Source organism: Panthera leo, chromosome A1 (genome assembly GCF_018350215.1).
Source record: "Panthera leo isolate Ple1 chromosome A1, P.leo_Ple1_pat1.1, whole genome shotgun sequence".
NCBI lineage: Eukaryota > Metazoa > Chordata > Mammalia > Carnivora > Felidae > Panthera > Panthera leo.
Window position 1 is genome coordinate 108,461,480 of NC_056679.1, and position 16,579 is coordinate 108,478,058.

Genomic DNA, 16,579 nt, shown 5'->3' on the forward strand with positions numbered 1-16,579 from the left:
GAAATAATTTAAGTCATCTATTTTTTTTTTTTTTTTTTTTTTTTTTTTTTTAGGGGGTACTCTTTTTTTTTTTTTAATTTTTTTTTTTTTTTCAACGTTTTTTATTTATTTTTGGGACAGAGAGAGACAGAGCATGAACGGGGGAGGGGCAGAGAGAGAGGGAGACACAGAATCGGAAACAGGCTCCAGGCTCCGAGCCATCAGCCCAGAGCCCGACGCGGGGCTCGAACTCACAGACCGTGAGATCGTGACCTGGCTGAAGTCGGACGCTTAACCGACTGCGCCACCCAGGCGCCCCTAAGTCATCTATTTTTTAAACTCCGGTAGGATACACACAAAAGCCACCATTTAAACCACTGTAAGGTATATAATTCAGTGGCATTTCGTAGTTATAGGTGTGCAACTATCACCATTACCTAGTTCCAGAACATTTTTATCACCCATTAAGGAGTCAGTCACCTCACATGCTGCCCTCTCTTCTATGTGGAATATTTCATACAAACTGTGACCTTTTGTGTCTGGCTTCTTTCACTTAGCATTACGTTTTCAAGATTGATCCATGTTGTGGCATGTACTACATTCCTTTTTATGGCTGAATTAATACTTCATTATGGCTATACCACACTTTGTTTATCCATCCATCAGTTAATAGACATTCGGGTTGTTTTCCCCTTTTGGCTATAGTCAATAGTGCTATGAATGTCGGTATATAAATTTTTGTTTGCATACCTACTTTCAGTTCTGAAAAAATACTAAGAGTAAATGCCAGGTTATATGCTAATTCTGTTTTACTCTTTGAAGAAATGCCAAACTGTTTTCCAGAGTAGCTATAACATTTTACATTACTATCAACAATGTCTGAGAATTTCATTTTCTCCAGTCACATCCTTGGCAATGCTTGTTATTTCCTTTCCTTTTTGAAAAGCCATCCTAGGGGGTGTGAAGCAGGATCTCACTGTGGTTTTTTAAAGCTTTTTTTTTACGTTTATTTTTGGGAGAGGGAGAGAGAGAGAGAGAGAGAGAGAGAGCGCGCACGTGGAGGAGGGCAGAGAGAGGAAACACAGAACCCCCAGAAGGCTCCGCAATGTCAGCACAGATCCCAACACACAGGGCTCAAACTCATGAAATGAGAGATCATGGCCTGAGCCGAAAGTGAGTCGGACGCCTAACAGAATGAGCCACCCAGGTGCCCCTCTGTCTGTGGTTTTAATTTGCATTTCCTTATAACGAATGATGTTAAACGTTTTTTTAAGATTCTAGTTTTTTATTTAATCTCTACCCCTAACGTGGGGATGGAACTCCTGAACCGAGATCAAGAGTTGCATGCTCCACCATCTGAGCCAGCTAGGTGCTCCTTAAATATCTTTTTCATGTGTTTGCTAGCTATTTAAGTATCTGCTTTGGAAAAATCTCTATTCAAGCCCTTTATTTCTTTTTTCTTTTGAAAGATTCTTTTTTTTTTTTTTTTTAAACATTTATTTGTTTTTGAGAGACACAGCACAAGCAGGGGGAGGAGCAGAGAGAGAATGAGACACAGAATCTGAAGCAGGTTTCAGGATCTGAGATGTCAGCACAGAGCCTGATGCAGGACTCGAACTTATGAACCGTGAGATCATGACCTGAGTGGAACTCGGACACTTAACCGACTGAGTCACCCAGGCTCCCCAAAGCCCTTTGTCTGTTTCTAAGTTGTGTTGTATCTTTGTTGTTGGACTATAAGGGTACTTTACACATTCTGGATACTAGACCCTTATCAGATAGAAGATTTGCAAATATATTCTCCCATTCCATGTGTTTCCTTTTAATTTACTGTTTTAATTTTGATGAAGTTCAATCTATGTTTTTTTTTATTGTTTATGCTCTGAATATCATATCTAAGAAACGACTGCCAAATCCAAGGTCATGATTTTTCTTTTAAGTTTTAAATGAAAAAAAGTTTTATTTTTGTAAAAATAGCACATGATCACTGCAAAAGATTTAAACAATACATAAGGATACAAAAAAGTTTAATACAGTCAATGATTTTAAATCTCTTAAGAGTTTTATAGTGTAAGCTCTCATATTTAGGTCACTAATCTACTTTGAGTTAATTCTGTATATAATATAAGGTAAAGGTCCAATTTCATTCTTTTGCATGTAAATATCTAGTTGTCCCTCATTTATATTTTTGCTCATTCTTTATTTAGCATGCCTTTATTTCTTCAGCAACTGAAGTACCTACACATAACTCCAAAGGGCACTGGGGGGGTGGGGATGGGGGGGCAAGCCTGTAGTTCTGAACACCTTAGTTTCCTAAACAAGAGAACTCTACAGTCTAGCCACATCTAATTGTTTCATTTAAAATATAACTCAGAAAGATACACCAAGCAATTATGGCCCTTCTTTTATTTTTCTTAAAATAACTAACTTCCTACCAATTTGCTGAGGTATTCCAAGTCTTCCCATTAAATGTACAAACACTCCATGAAATAAGCTAAGATTATCTACAACAGCAAACAATGTTTAATGAAAAGAAAAAAATACTCAAAGGTAGATTTAAAATAAGTCACTGCAGGGATATATTAAGGACAAACAGATTATTTTAAAATGATAAAAGTGTAAACCCCCCAAATCAACATATTGCTATTTGGGGCTTACAATCAATCTAAAGTCACTTGAAAATAATTTACTTGCTGAATAGTCTTTCTAACTATTAATCACCTTTTAAGTGTTTTACTGATCTTCATGAACAAACATTTTGATAGAGTTCAAAACACTCATGCAGCTATCATGTTTTTTGAGTTTATAGCTTTATCACAGCCTATTTCAATTTTTAACTTTTAAGGCTCATTTCCACTTTTAACATGCTGTTTTGTCACAAAACTAAGTAGAGAAATGTTGTTTAGATTAAGTGAATCCTGTTATCAAAATAAGTATTTATCAATTGCAAAAGATTTTATAAATAGAATTTAAAGGTTAAAATCACTTTCATATTTATAAAACCAACCTTATCCCTTAAGCTGTCAATTTTAAACCATTCCAACAGTTTGATCCCAACATCCAAAGGACTTTGAAGAAATGTTCTGTAAGTTAGTAGGAAATCTTCTATATAAGTTGGGTCCACGATGGAATGCTCTTCTATTAAATGCATGATGAGACGTTCAGGTGTTGCCTAAAAATCCAAGGATACAAAAGATTATTAAATAAATCAATAGCTCAGGAAACAAAGAACTCTACTGAGTTCCCTTTGTAGAGTGACTTCCCTTGGTAGTCACTCTATTACACAAGTTCTCAAAGTAGAGTTTTACCCTTAAAACACTTAATACTGGGAGACGGTAGTCTTTATAGGTTGTAATCCACCAGCACCCAGAGGCTGGAAGACAGAAAAGGCAGAGGAATGAAAATATCCAAAAGCATTTACTCAGTTGTAGCTGTTTTTCCTGGCATTTTACCATAGGAGGGCTTTTGAATTTCAGTGATTTACCCCTGATGTGGCCTGGGGTAAAAAAATGACAATAATGTCATTTTTCTACAACTGGTAGAAATGGGAAGATGACTGTCTTAAGGCACCAGAGAGAAGTAGTACAAGTTAAACTTGAATTAAGTAAGAAAAAAAAGAAAAAAAAAAGCTTTCCTCCAAATTTAATTATCCTTAAATCTCTTCTGCCCAGGATATAGAAACAATACACTAATTCAAGACCATGTGTTTCACTGTTTTAACTTCCTAGAAAAGAAGTTTCTTCTTCAATGGTTTCTCCATGCTAGTTCACCATCTTGAGAGGAAACACAAGTTCTATATATAGTTTTTACATTAATTCAGAGTTTTAACCACTTGCCTGTCTCCAAGTTTATAAAAAGGAATGTAAACATTCATCTGCTGCTCTGCTTTGAGCTTCTGAATCAATGTTAAAATTTATTACCTTTGCAGCCTTTTCCTAACTGTATACAGAGAACAAATATAAAAATAGATGTTAAACCAAATATAGAAAATATTGTCCATAATCCCCAATTTCAATTTGTTGCATTCATCCAAACAATGTCATCGGTCAGAATAACTGTATGGTAAACATACATTCATACTAACAATGTTATCTAAGAGTTTATTGAAAAAAAAAAGTATGCAAATCACTTCTCTAGAACAAAGTCAAACTAAGCATCTTCATATAACCTATTTAAGGGACAAGGCAACCACAGGTCATTCCTATTCTTCTACCCTTCACAACACTCTAAGTCAAAGAGTACCAAGTTGGGTTTATCATTCGCAGGCCACTCTTAAAGTCTTTATTTTTTCTTAAAGTTTATTTCTTTATTTTGAAAGACAGCGCATGCGCGTGCACTCAAGAGGGGAAGGGGCAGAGAAAGAGACAGGCAGAGAGAGAATCCCAAGCTGGATCCATGCTGTCAGTGCAGAGTCTGCCACAGGGCTGGATCTCATGAAGCATGAGATCATGACCTGAGCCAAAATCAAGAATCAGACACTTAACCGACTGAGCCACCCAGGCACCCCTCGATTTGAAGCCTTTAAATCTGGAGGAACTGACGAACATGTTAAAGAAAGGCCATTATTCTGACTGGCTAAACACTGGGGCAGGATGCCTGCAGAGACTAAGATGCATATCAAGAACTGTTTTTTAAAGGTAAGCCCCCATAGGCATACAAAGTGACATCACCGAAGTGCTCACTAGTATTCAACAAGGTGGGATTCTGGGAGACATGGTGAGCAGAGTTGGCAGGCCAAGGAGATGACTGCCATGGTTACACCGGCAGGACAGAGGCTCGTTATGATAAATAAGTAAATACAAAAAACGTACAAGAGCCACTGACCAGAGAAGGTATTTACAAACATAAGAAGGGAAAGGATAAGCAAAACTGTGGTATCAGAACTGGGATTACTGTTATGAACTTATGATTGTTACAAATAGATAGAGACACATACAATGTTACAGATGTGAATGCAATATAGTAAATACATACATATATTTCCTAGCTCTGTCTGATCAGAGGCTCTAGAAACAATGACACCTAAGTAGCAATGAACAGAGTAGGCGCCCGTATCTTGGATTTAAAAAAAAAAAAAAAAAAAAGATTTTTAAGTAATCTCTACACCCAATGCAGGCTCGAACTCACAACCCAGAGCCACATGCTTCAACTGACTGAGCCAGACAGGCACTCGAGACATGGTGGCTTTTAAAAGCTAATCTCGGGGCACCTGGGTGGCTCAATCAGTTAAGTATCTGACTCTTGATCTCAGCTCATGTCATGATCTCGCAGTTCGTGGGATCGAGCCCTGTGTCGGGCTCTACACTGACAGCATGAAACTTGCTGCTTGGGATTCTCTCTCTCCCTCTGCTGCTCCCCTGCTTGCACTCCCTCTCTCAAAATAAATAAACTTTTAAAAAATGTTATTCTCGACTAGTAGGATCTAGAGCTCTCCAGAGAAATGGCTGATTCCAAAGCTGGAAAAGGAAAAGCACAATATGACACTGGAGCATCTTGTTTTGAAGAGAATAAAAAAGCTGTTAAAAACCAATGGGGACATATCAAAAGAATAAATACAGAGTCAGCCTTATGAAGTTCCCACCAAATCTGGGACAACCTGACCAATGGGTCAACAATGATGGTAACAGTACAACACACAAATCCACAGCAGTAGAAATGAATTAATGGGGAAGAGGAGAAGGTTCATTCTGACAGAAAAAATGACAATAAATGTAGGAAAAAAAGGAAATAGCAGATCACCATTTTATTAAAAAAAATTTTATAACATGTTTATTTATGTGCTTAATATTTATTTATTTTTGAGAGACAGTCAGAGCAAGAGCTGGGAAGGGGGAGAGAGACAGAGGAAGACACAGAATCCAAAGCAGGCTCCAGGCTCTGAGCTGTGAGCACAGAGCCCAACGCTGGGCTCAAACTCATAAGCTGTGAGATCATGACCTGAGCCAAAGTTGGACGCTTAACAGACTGAACCACCCAGAGCCCCAAAAGAACACCACTTTAGGCATGAGTCAATGCAAGACCGGTAAATAGAGGTTTGCAGGACATACTGACATTATTCCAGAACATCTCCCATCTAAACACTTATCAATTACAAAGAACACAGTGGTGACTTTATAGTTAGGAAACTTCGCAGACAGACATCAATATGACCAGGTGATTAATGTAAACTTCACCAATGGTGGGACAGGTTGACATTACATGCTCCCTGACATGGTGCACAGAGAAGAATACATCATTTCTGTGGGATTCCTGCCAGAAAATTACAACTTGAGTCTGGGCATGAGGAAACACTGGAAAGATCCACACTGAGGGTGACCCTAAGGAATAAAAGGTCTGTATTCTTTAAAACTGCTGAGAATATGAACAGAGAAAGACTGTTCCTGGAGTGGAAAGAAGTGACATGACAACTAAATGCAACTTTGTTCCGGGATAAGATCCTGGATGAGGAAGGAAAGAGAGCCACTGTTGGGATAGTTGGTGAAAATCTAAACAGGGTCTGTAGGCTGAATGGTTGTACTTTATTAATTTTCATTTCTCAACTTGAAGGTTCTATGGTGTTTATGTAGGAGAGTATTCTTGCTTTTAGGAAATATACAAGAGAATATTCAGAGGGACGAGGCATCACATATGCAGACTGCTCTCAAATGGTTCAGAGAAAGACTGGTGAAAATGGAGAAAATGCAGTGAAATAAATGCTAATAGGTGGGGAATCTGAGGGAAGGAGCTCTCTATACTGTCTTTGCAACTGTTCTCTAAGTTTGTAATTATTTAAAAATAAAGAATTAAAAAACATGAGCCCCCATAAAAAGATAGCCTATGGCAATCCACCCATATGTTCATCTTTTCTACAATAGAAAGCTTAGATTTATCAGTTTAGAAAATGAAAACACATTCTAGAATAGCCTGACTCCTGGGGAAAAATGCACCTGACATCAGTCCTTCACAATATTAAATAATAAGCTCAAGCATTTGTAATGAATAATAACACATTTACTAATTTTGCAACCAGGACTACGTTGCAAAATAATACGTTTTTATTTCCTCTTTCAACTACAATTTCTCTATTTTACATGTGGAGGTCTTAAAAGAGACAGGGTAGTGAAGAGGATGGGGGGGAAGGGAGGCAAGGGGCAAATGGGCAAAGGGTAGGGGAGAAAGGGAACTAGAGAAAACAATATGGGGATCAACATTCAGACTCTACAATGTACTAAGGCTTTTACCTCATTTAGCCCCAATAAAACCCTGCCATAACATTCCTGTTTTCAGATAAGAAAAATGAGTGTCAGAGAAGATAATGTCTATTTTAAAGCCATAAATAACCAGTAAGCACTCTGCATTTTCATCTACTACTTTCATTTTCTGTTTTGTTTCTAATTATTGCTGTCTTTGGTGAAATTAACTCCCCTTATCAATTGATCATAAAATAAATTTGAAAAACTATGACTGGTATATTCTAAAATAATATCCTATCCACACTGATATTAAATGGCAATGCCATTCTTCATTAAAATGTGTAAAAACCAATGGAGAAACAAAAGAACCAACACATTTGCTTAAATTAGATTCTAGTGTTAATCATCTTGCACTACTGAAAAAGTGGTTCAAAGCCTTTTAAGCAAAATGAAAGCTTCTGTCAGCGACTAATATAATAAATAATAACACCCACCTTGATTACAATGTGTCCTTTCCTGGTTCCGCTCCGATCTAGTTCACGGTGTTCATGCACCATAACAATTTCTCCCTCTTCCTCAACTTTATGGGTGTTTTTCTCCACATGATTTAAAATTCTCCAATAATCCTGCTGGGCTATGCAGACAAACTGTCCGAGAATAACATGGGGACAGTTAATGAAACTGTAGTACATAAATATATCACTATGCACCAAGGTAGAGCACAAAGGTAAGAAATCGAGTGGCATCAGTTCTTTTTTATTCAGTCCCTTTAACTCTTAATAAAAATCAAGGTGAAATAATTCATATGCAACGAGACCAAAGAAGTCAAATCCATCTGAATTGTGCTCTCAAAGAAGAAGTGAACATCTACTCTCAAAACTGACACTAGGCAAAGAAAACATGAAGCAGTAGTAAGTTAGAAACAAACAACTCAGAAGTTCCTATTTCTTTCCTTTATTTAAAAAAAAAAAAAAAAAAGAGAAGAACAGAAAAAGGAATAAGCTGGCTAATGTCAGATATAAATTTAACAAACCAAAATTTCGAATGTTCTCTTCTAAAAATTTATGCTTTGTTCAAATCCACAAATATTTGAGTCACACACAAAATCTAGTTTCCTTTATTAACTGTGAGCTTTTGACAACTCTCAATTCTCAAGTCAACCTATTTTATTTTGAGGAAGAAAAAACAGGCTCAGCCACTTTAAATCAACAAACAAGAGTTACAAGACTCAACAGATAACCTTACCTGACAATCATCTACTTTAGTCCTAACAACTCCATGCATATACTGCTTATCCAGAGTGGGAGTAATTCCAAAACTATTTCCCATAAAGAGATTTTCAACTTTTCCATCTGGATGAGTGATTTCTACAGTGCCGTTTAAAATAACATACCATGAGTCAAGCTACAAAGAAAAAGACAGGTTTTAAGAATCTTTTTAAAAATATAGTTACAGTTAACTTTGAAAAATAATCAACATATTGAATTTATATAATTTAAAAAAGAAAAATAGAGATCTGATTACATATTACTTTATACTCTGTCAGAAAACAGTCTATGCCCATCTACACAAACTAATAAAAGCTCATTTTAGTCTTTCTTCTTTTAGTCACCAAAAGACATCAGGGGACTTTCATAATTGACCAAACACTCAGAGAAAAATTATGTAATGGTTAAAACCACAAATCTTGAAATCTAAATCCAGACCATGCCACTAACTGGGTGAGTGACTATGGGCAAGTTATTTAACCTCTCAGAATTCCAGTTTCTCTACTTCTAAAATGGGCTTAACAACAGACCTATTAGGGCCTTTCTGTTAATTAAATGAATTTATGCATACCAAGTGCTTAGTACAGTGCCTGGCACATAGCAAGCACTCAAAAGAAAAAAAAAGTAGCTGGTAATTAATTCAGAAATTCTGATTTTTAAGGCAGAGATGACAAAACATTCAAAATTTCTCCTAATGTTAAGAAAATACTGCCTTCATTTATACAGCAACATATAATGCTCCTAGAAGACAACTCAATATGTAGTCATCAAAGAACACTTTTCTCCTTCAGTTAGGCTCTTACCAGCCTAAACTTTTAAGTGTGATTTATGGGAAATCTGGATTATTAGTTCTAAAGGAGAATCAGTAGCAATAAGAAATATTTTTTTAAGTGTGTTTCGGTTATTTCAAATATAAAATTCACTCACTATGGAATTTATGGATAACATAAATTACTTGAGGACAGGGACTGTGTCAGATTTTTCCACCACAACATTTCCTGTATCTAGAACAGTACCCAACACAAACTAGGCATACACCAAAGTTTTGCTGACAAACTGTGAAAAATTAAGAGAATACAAAAATTTGTGGAAAAGAAGAGTTCTTCAAAACTCCACTGTTTACAAAGTTGTTGCTAACAGTTTAGTTTTTCTATGTTTATATTACTTTATACTGTTGAAATACTTGTCTTGTGTTTTAGGAAAATTTAATTGTATATTCATGACAGTTTTTTTCTTGAGCATATCCTATGAGCCAGATGTTTAGAATATGGGGAGAAAGCACGTAAATGAAGCTAGAGACATAGCCTCTGCCTTCAAAGAGCTTCTATCAAGTTTTACAATAACCTGAATACCACCTACATAATATTAGACCCTGTGTGAGTATAACAATTATTTAAGCATTGCTTATTATCGAATTATAGTTTAGTCATTTCTAATTTTTACTATTAGAAATATGCTGCAATGAACATCTTTTGGCATAACTCTGAGTTTTACCTTATGTACTGAGCAAAGACACTCATAATGAGTGAAATAGGATAGAACCTGTTAATTCTTCAAGGCCCGTGTTAAAAATTTCTAAATGATTTTCCAGAAATATTGTTTATATTCCTATTAGCAGGATATGACAATTTTCATCAGTTGACATGTCAGCATTAATTTTTATCAGTTTGATAAGAAAAACAGTGAAGTGATTCCTAGCAGCAGTAATAGCTTTCAAGTGCTCTGCATCCTTCCTCCACCCACCCAAAGTTGCCAGCCAAGCATTTCTTAACAACAACCTGCTACCACATAAATGCCTCGCCTGATAGCAGCCCACCAGGAGCCATAAGTATCAATACATTTTCCTCACCTTTTTTTTGAAGTATGACATAGAAAATGGATACAGAGAGTAATACTCAATAAATATTTTAAATAATGATATACAAATAGAATGATTAAAAATTTTTCTTAATGTCTTACAACTTAATTTGAGAAGAGCAAATTTGGTTCAATAAATGTTCTTTATTGAACATCTATTCTATGCTAGGTAAGTCTATGGCTGGGAAGTAAAAATTAAAACAAAGTAAAGCAAAATCAAAAGTAAAAACTTGTATCTTCACAAATCATAACTAAGCCAAACTCAATATTCATGTAAAAAATTGTATACATTTCAAAACTCAGGATTTACAAAAGACTAAGGAAATTAAATCATTCTAAAAATTACCTCCCACACTAAAAAATAGGTAACATTTGCTAGCCTACCTCTTGCCCATCTTCCAGAATAACAGCTCCGGCCTGCTCTACCACTTCAAAAATCATTACTGAGCAGAGTTCTCTCCTTACAGACATGGTCATGTTTGCAAAAGCAGGGAGCTGGTGCATAAACTCCAGTAACTGTTCTATTAAAAAAAAAAAAAAAAACACAGAAATTTTGGTATAGAGACCATCAAAGACTAAACTTTACAAATTCAGTAAAATCTAGAAGTGAATACTCAATTTTCTAATCAACTTAAGAATTTATGCTGCCAATGTACAGGAACCAAGGTACAGATGAATGCTGGCTAAAAAAAAAAAATCAATGATTTGTTTAATAGATATATTCAAACTCACACAAAAATATAGGCAAATTGGAAGATAACCAGGATTCACAACCTCACAGAAAACCACAGATTCAAATGCAGTAATTTTCCTAGCCTGAGATGTCACTCCATGGCAGTTAAGTTAGTGATGTCCTTCAATCTAACTCATCAGTGAAAAAGTCTTTGATCTAGTTCTTATCAGGCCAGAATTAGAGAAATGTTATTAATAAATGTCAACAATTAAGTAATTAAGGATAACAAATGTGAATTCTAGTTCCAAACTGTCAAACCAACTTCAAGATAACTCTCTTTATAACCAACAAATGCTAATGAGCCAACATTCTCTGGCACAGATATGAGAATAATAAACATAAATATAAGGGAGAAACAAACACACAGTCAGCTAAGTGATGAAACAGAAATAACTATAAAGTGGTATCTGCCCAGATAATTGGGAGTTGATTATATTTCAATTTTTAAAAAAACTTTGCAAATAGCACAGTATACAATTCTTTATCATTAAAAATGCATTTTCAGTTTCTGCCCAGACAATGCTCATAACATGAGTCTAAACTGCAAGTTAATTAACTATGTCATTATGTCATTAGAATGGCATAGAATAACTATGTCATTATGTCATTAGAATGTCATTAGAATGGCAAGGAATATTCAAATGTAGTGATCTTTACTCACAAAGATTTATGATTATTTAGTAGCAGCATCTTCTGATTTGAATTAGTAATACGACTGCTATAGAAGGGAAATCTAGGATAAAATCTTAGTTGAATCATAACAATATATAATGACACACTAAGTGAGTCTAGGAGAGGATGGTTTCAATCCATCGACCTCTGGATGATGGGCCCAGCATGCTTCCATCCATCGTACCACTCTGTTTGCACTATAATGACACTAAGTAATCTTTGCTCTTAAAGGTAACATTAGCATTTTTAGTATTATTTAATCTCCCAAAGTAATTAGTTCTGTAAGAAATTACAAAAGGGAAAATTCATAAACTTTTATCTACAAATTACATATAAACATTTTTTTCAAGCTAGAAGTAAAAACATGACTTTTGCTAACATTTGAAATTTAAAACAAGCTAGACATCAGACACTGATGTACTGTATTTTAAATATCTCATGGACACGAAGGAGGAAATTACTTTAATGCAGTCAAGCTTTTATCAACTGGAGCAGCCACAAGGTGAGGGCTACATGGCTGTGAAATCTATCACCCCAATACTCACCAGAGTTGATTCAGATGATCTGGCTGGCTAGGCAGGTGTCCCCTTCCTCCCTGACTGCTCCATGGGCATCCCTCTGCAAGCAGTGTGCTCAGTGGAAGGATCAACTTCCCAGATAGGGGATAACTGACTGTTCTTTAGTCAAGGGTATAAGGGTATACCAAAAGCTGTACTCTCCTGCTGGAAACTCCAAACAAACTCTGCAGTTGGGGAGGCTAGACTCAAAGACAGCTCTAAACCTCTTGTTATTCACAATCTTGTGCAGTCCCCTCCCATATTGTATTAGGATTGCTTTCTGTGACACTCCTGAGGCCAAATCACAATGTGGCATCTGCCTTACTCTTCCTCTTGATTACCTGCTTTGGGGGAAGCCAAATGCCATGTTGTGGACCTCTCTATGGAGAGGCCCACCTGACAGGGAACTGAGGTCTTGTACTAAAAGCCATGCGAGTAGCCACCTTGGAAGTATATCCTCTAGCTCAGCCCAGTGAAGCCTCAGAGAACTGCAACCCTGCTGATATTCTGACTACAACTTCATGAGACACTGAGCCAGAACCACTCAGCTAGGCTGCTCCTGAATTCCTGACCCACAAAAACTATGAGAAAATAAATGTGTGTTCTTTTAAACCACTAAGCTCCAGGTAATTTGTTACGCCACAAGAGGTTAACTACATATGAATTAAAATATAAAATTCTAATTGTGAATACATATATTTCTTACCAATGTCATCATCAGTTTTGTCTGCAGGTTCTTTCTCAAGACATTCTCGAACAAGATCGCGCCCCTGTAGTGGATCTGTTCGATCAATCTCTTCATCTTCCTCTTCCTCATCTTCAGAATCAACAGGTCCTTCTGGAAGACGTGTTAAATCTACATCTCCTACCTCACTTTCTGTAGCCTAAAGAAAGAAATCTTGATCACTTATTCATGTTGTAAAAATTTTGTCACAGCCTGAATTAATCAAAACTACCCCTCCTAACAATATAAAGAACCAGGCAATACTGTGTTCTATCAAAAACAAAATGATACTTATTTGTAAAAGGTTTCACTCTTCAAAAATATGGGCTGATTGTTACATAGTATAACATCCAGGGCTCAAATCTGAGCCAGCAAGTATAAAATGGTCAGGAGATGTAAACACCACTAAATGCATTCATCACTATTTTCTAACCAACACGTGTATTTTTTAAAAGTAAAACATTTCCTAAACCAGGAAGTGCAGGAAGGAGTTTACTAACAATCATTTCATGAGTATCTATTCGTCTATGCTGGGCGTTGTAAATAAGATATTCTTTTACCACAAAGATTCAGAGTTCAGTAAATAGGCAACCATGTAAATTAAGAACAGAAGTGTAAAACTGAAAAGTGCTAAAATAGACCAACTGTGAAGTACTGAACACATACTTACAATGTCCCAATACCCTTTTGGTGAACCTAACAGTATGCAAAGATGAGTTGAGATTATCCCAACCAATGTTTGAAGTACACTTATATTTACAACCTCAACTTTGGAAATATATTTGTAAATATAATGTCTCAGATATCTGTGAAGTAATTAGCAGATTTCTAAAAAAACTAATTTTAAATGTCATTCAGAGAAAACAATGATAATGTTTTACAGAAAATAAAATTATCCTGAAATGATTATTTAATACTCCTAAACATTATACTCACTTGATTCATATTAAAAATGAAAAAGCATGAATATTGAAGCAGTTACAGAAACAATGGGTTGAACATACAGGAATTTCATAATAATAAGCATACAACAGGTATGAGTGAAGAGTATGGCATCTTCATTCAAATATTTAAGTGTCATCACCTATACTAAACATTTACTGTTTTGACTGCTCAGAAGAGCCCCTTTCTTCTGTTAGGGACTTACTGTTCCTCTCTAATTTAACCAAGAGATTCCAGTGAAGAACAATGTTCTGCCCCTGACTATGGAAGCTAAGGCAGAAAGAACTCTTGTCTTCATTTTTATAACTGGAGCTACAGGGCAGAGCATTCTTTTGTCTCTGGTTACTGCTTGGGAAGAATGTGATAACAGCTACATGGGAATGCCATTCTGTGATGAGAGAATGGAACCAATTGGCACGGAAAGGGGCAAGGGAATGAGAAGGAAGAACACTGAACAAGAGACAGACATGGAAAGATACAGAGCAACAAACCAATACAAATAGAACATGCATGATAGAGATAGCAAGAGCAAAGCAAGTGAAGCAAAGAGCACCTGTGACTGAAAGTGCTGGGGGCGGAGGAGGAGGAGCAAAGGCAAGCAAGCTGCAGGGAGCCACAGAACTAGATAGACAAGGCAGGGGCACACACCTGCAAGCAACCAGGTTCCCTGAGGCCAAAGCTGCCTCTGCTTTCTGGCTACGGAACTTTAGAGTTTAAGGGGAGATATTTCTGAATAAAATACCCTTGGAACCATTAGAACTTGCAAGCAAGTTCTAATTTCAAAAAATAAGATTTAAAATGTGTACATGCTAACATGACTTTCAAAAACCTAATTTATTTACATGTAATGATTTTAATCCAAGAAACTAGTGTGAAAAAATACTAAAGCAGTATTTTTCATACAAGTTTATTTAATTTTTCAGACTATAGAAGCTCAACCCCAGAATAGCCTTTTTCCATTTTATCAAATTTTAAGAACAATCTACCTTTGGGTTCCTAAACCACTATCTTCATCATAATTTCAAGTTTTCATCCTATGATCCGGACTATTTCAACAGTCTCCTAACCTTTTATATTATACCTGATAAAAACATAGCTCATAGCAAAAATAAGCAAGATTCAATTCACGTATGTGGATAAGAGGCAAGGTCTATTGTCATCTGTGTAAAAAGTGAAGATACCTAAAAAGAAAATTCTTAAAAAAAATTTTTTTTAATGTTCATTTTTGAAAGAGAGAAAGAGAGACAGCGAGCACGAGTGCAGAAGGGGTTGAGAGAGAGGGACACACAGAATCTGAAGCAGGCTCCAGGCACTGAGCTGTCAGCACAGAGCCTGACGCATGGCTCAAACTCACAAACTGTGAGATCATGACCTGAGCCAAAGACTGACGCTTAAATGACTGAGCCACCCAGGCGCCCCTTAAAAAGAAAATTCTTAAGGGAGAATGGAAGTCAAGGGTACAGTTTGTGAGAAGGGTGCTTTTAAGGATATGTGCAAAGTAAAGAATATAACCTATATTTACAATTGTCTTAACTGTACTTTTTCGAAAGTAGAATAAAAAGAAAAAGAATGAATAATATCATTTAACAGAGATTAAACTGATAAAATGTTACAAGTATACCAGAAGGATGAGGCAAAGTAAGAATTAAAAATAAAAAAGGAAGAGAAGTCAAAAACATGCTAGAATCTTACAAAAGAATTTTCTTCTTCTTACAAAAGAATCTTGTATTTTTTTTTAAATTATTATTTTTTTAACGTTTATTTATTTTTGAGACAGAGAGAGACAGAGCATGAATGGGGGAGGGGCAGAGAGAGAGGGAGACACAGAATCGGAAGCAGACTCCAGGCTCTGAGCCATCAGCCCAGAGCCCGACGCGGGGCTCGAACTCACGGACTGCGAGATCGTGACTTGAGCTGAAGTTGGACGCTTAACCGACTGAGCCATCCAGGCGCCCCAAGAATCGTGTAATTTAAAAATAAGTACATAAAACAAGCTATGGAGAATCCAAGGTCTAATTCTTTGACTAAGCAAAGGGAAGTTAGGTTTTTTAAGTTAGGTCATTTTAGATAAAATGACCATCAGGAGTGGAAGTCATTGCATGATACTTCTGAGGATGCAGGCCTTGGAAACAGTTTAATTCTCTAATAACTAGGTGAGAATTTTAAATATGTATTACTCAAAATGTCCAACATATAACAAAAACTTACAAGAGAGAAGAAGGAGGAGGGAATGTAATACATAACCAAGAGAAAAATCAATCAATATAAAGAGACCCAGGAATGAGAGAGATGGAATTAGGAGACATCAACTTCCAACATTGTAAGTAAGTTTTAAGATATAAAAGGAAATACAAATGTAAGTAGGGTGAAAATGGGAAATCTAAATAAATGTAAATTCTAAGAAGAGTAAACTTGAAAAGAGGCAATAAAGGGCACCTGGTTGGCTCAGTTGGTTGAGCAGCTCAGGCTGTGGTCTCACGGTTCCCGAGTTCAAGCCCTACATTGGGCTTGTTGCTGTCTGGGCAGAACCTGCTTTGGGATCCTTCGTCTCCCTCTCTCTTTGTCCCTCCCCTGTTTGCACTCTTGCTCTCTCAAAAATAAACATTTATTTAAAAAAAGGGGGGGGGTCAATAAAAACTACCCCAACTGAAGCAAAGAACAGAGCCATAAAGAAA

The 16,579-nt window shown here is 36.3% G+C and overlaps 1 protein-coding gene across 7 annotated transcripts in view; it reads right to left on the reverse strand.

Annotated features, from left to right (window-relative positions):
- The window catches only part of RAPGEF6 (Rap guanine nucleotide exchange factor 6), a 188,104-nt gene that overhangs the window by 72,282 nt on the left and 99,243 nt on the right, over positions 1–16,579 (reverse strand). For all 7 annotated transcript variants that reach the window (XM_042934431.1, XM_042934443.1, XM_042934451.1 and 4 more), the window contains 5 exons: positions 12,945–13,122; positions 10,661–10,797; positions 8,397–8,555; positions 7,646–7,798; positions 2,987–3,151 (listed from right to left, as the gene is read on the reverse strand). In XM_042934431.1, the coding sequence (XP_042790365.1) occupies positions 2,987–3,151; positions 7,646–7,798; positions 8,397–8,555; positions 10,661–10,797; positions 12,945–13,122 (792 nt within the window). The remainder of the gene's footprint in view (positions 1–2,986; positions 3,152–7,645; positions 7,799–8,396; positions 8,556–10,660; positions 10,798–12,944; positions 13,123–16,579) is intronic.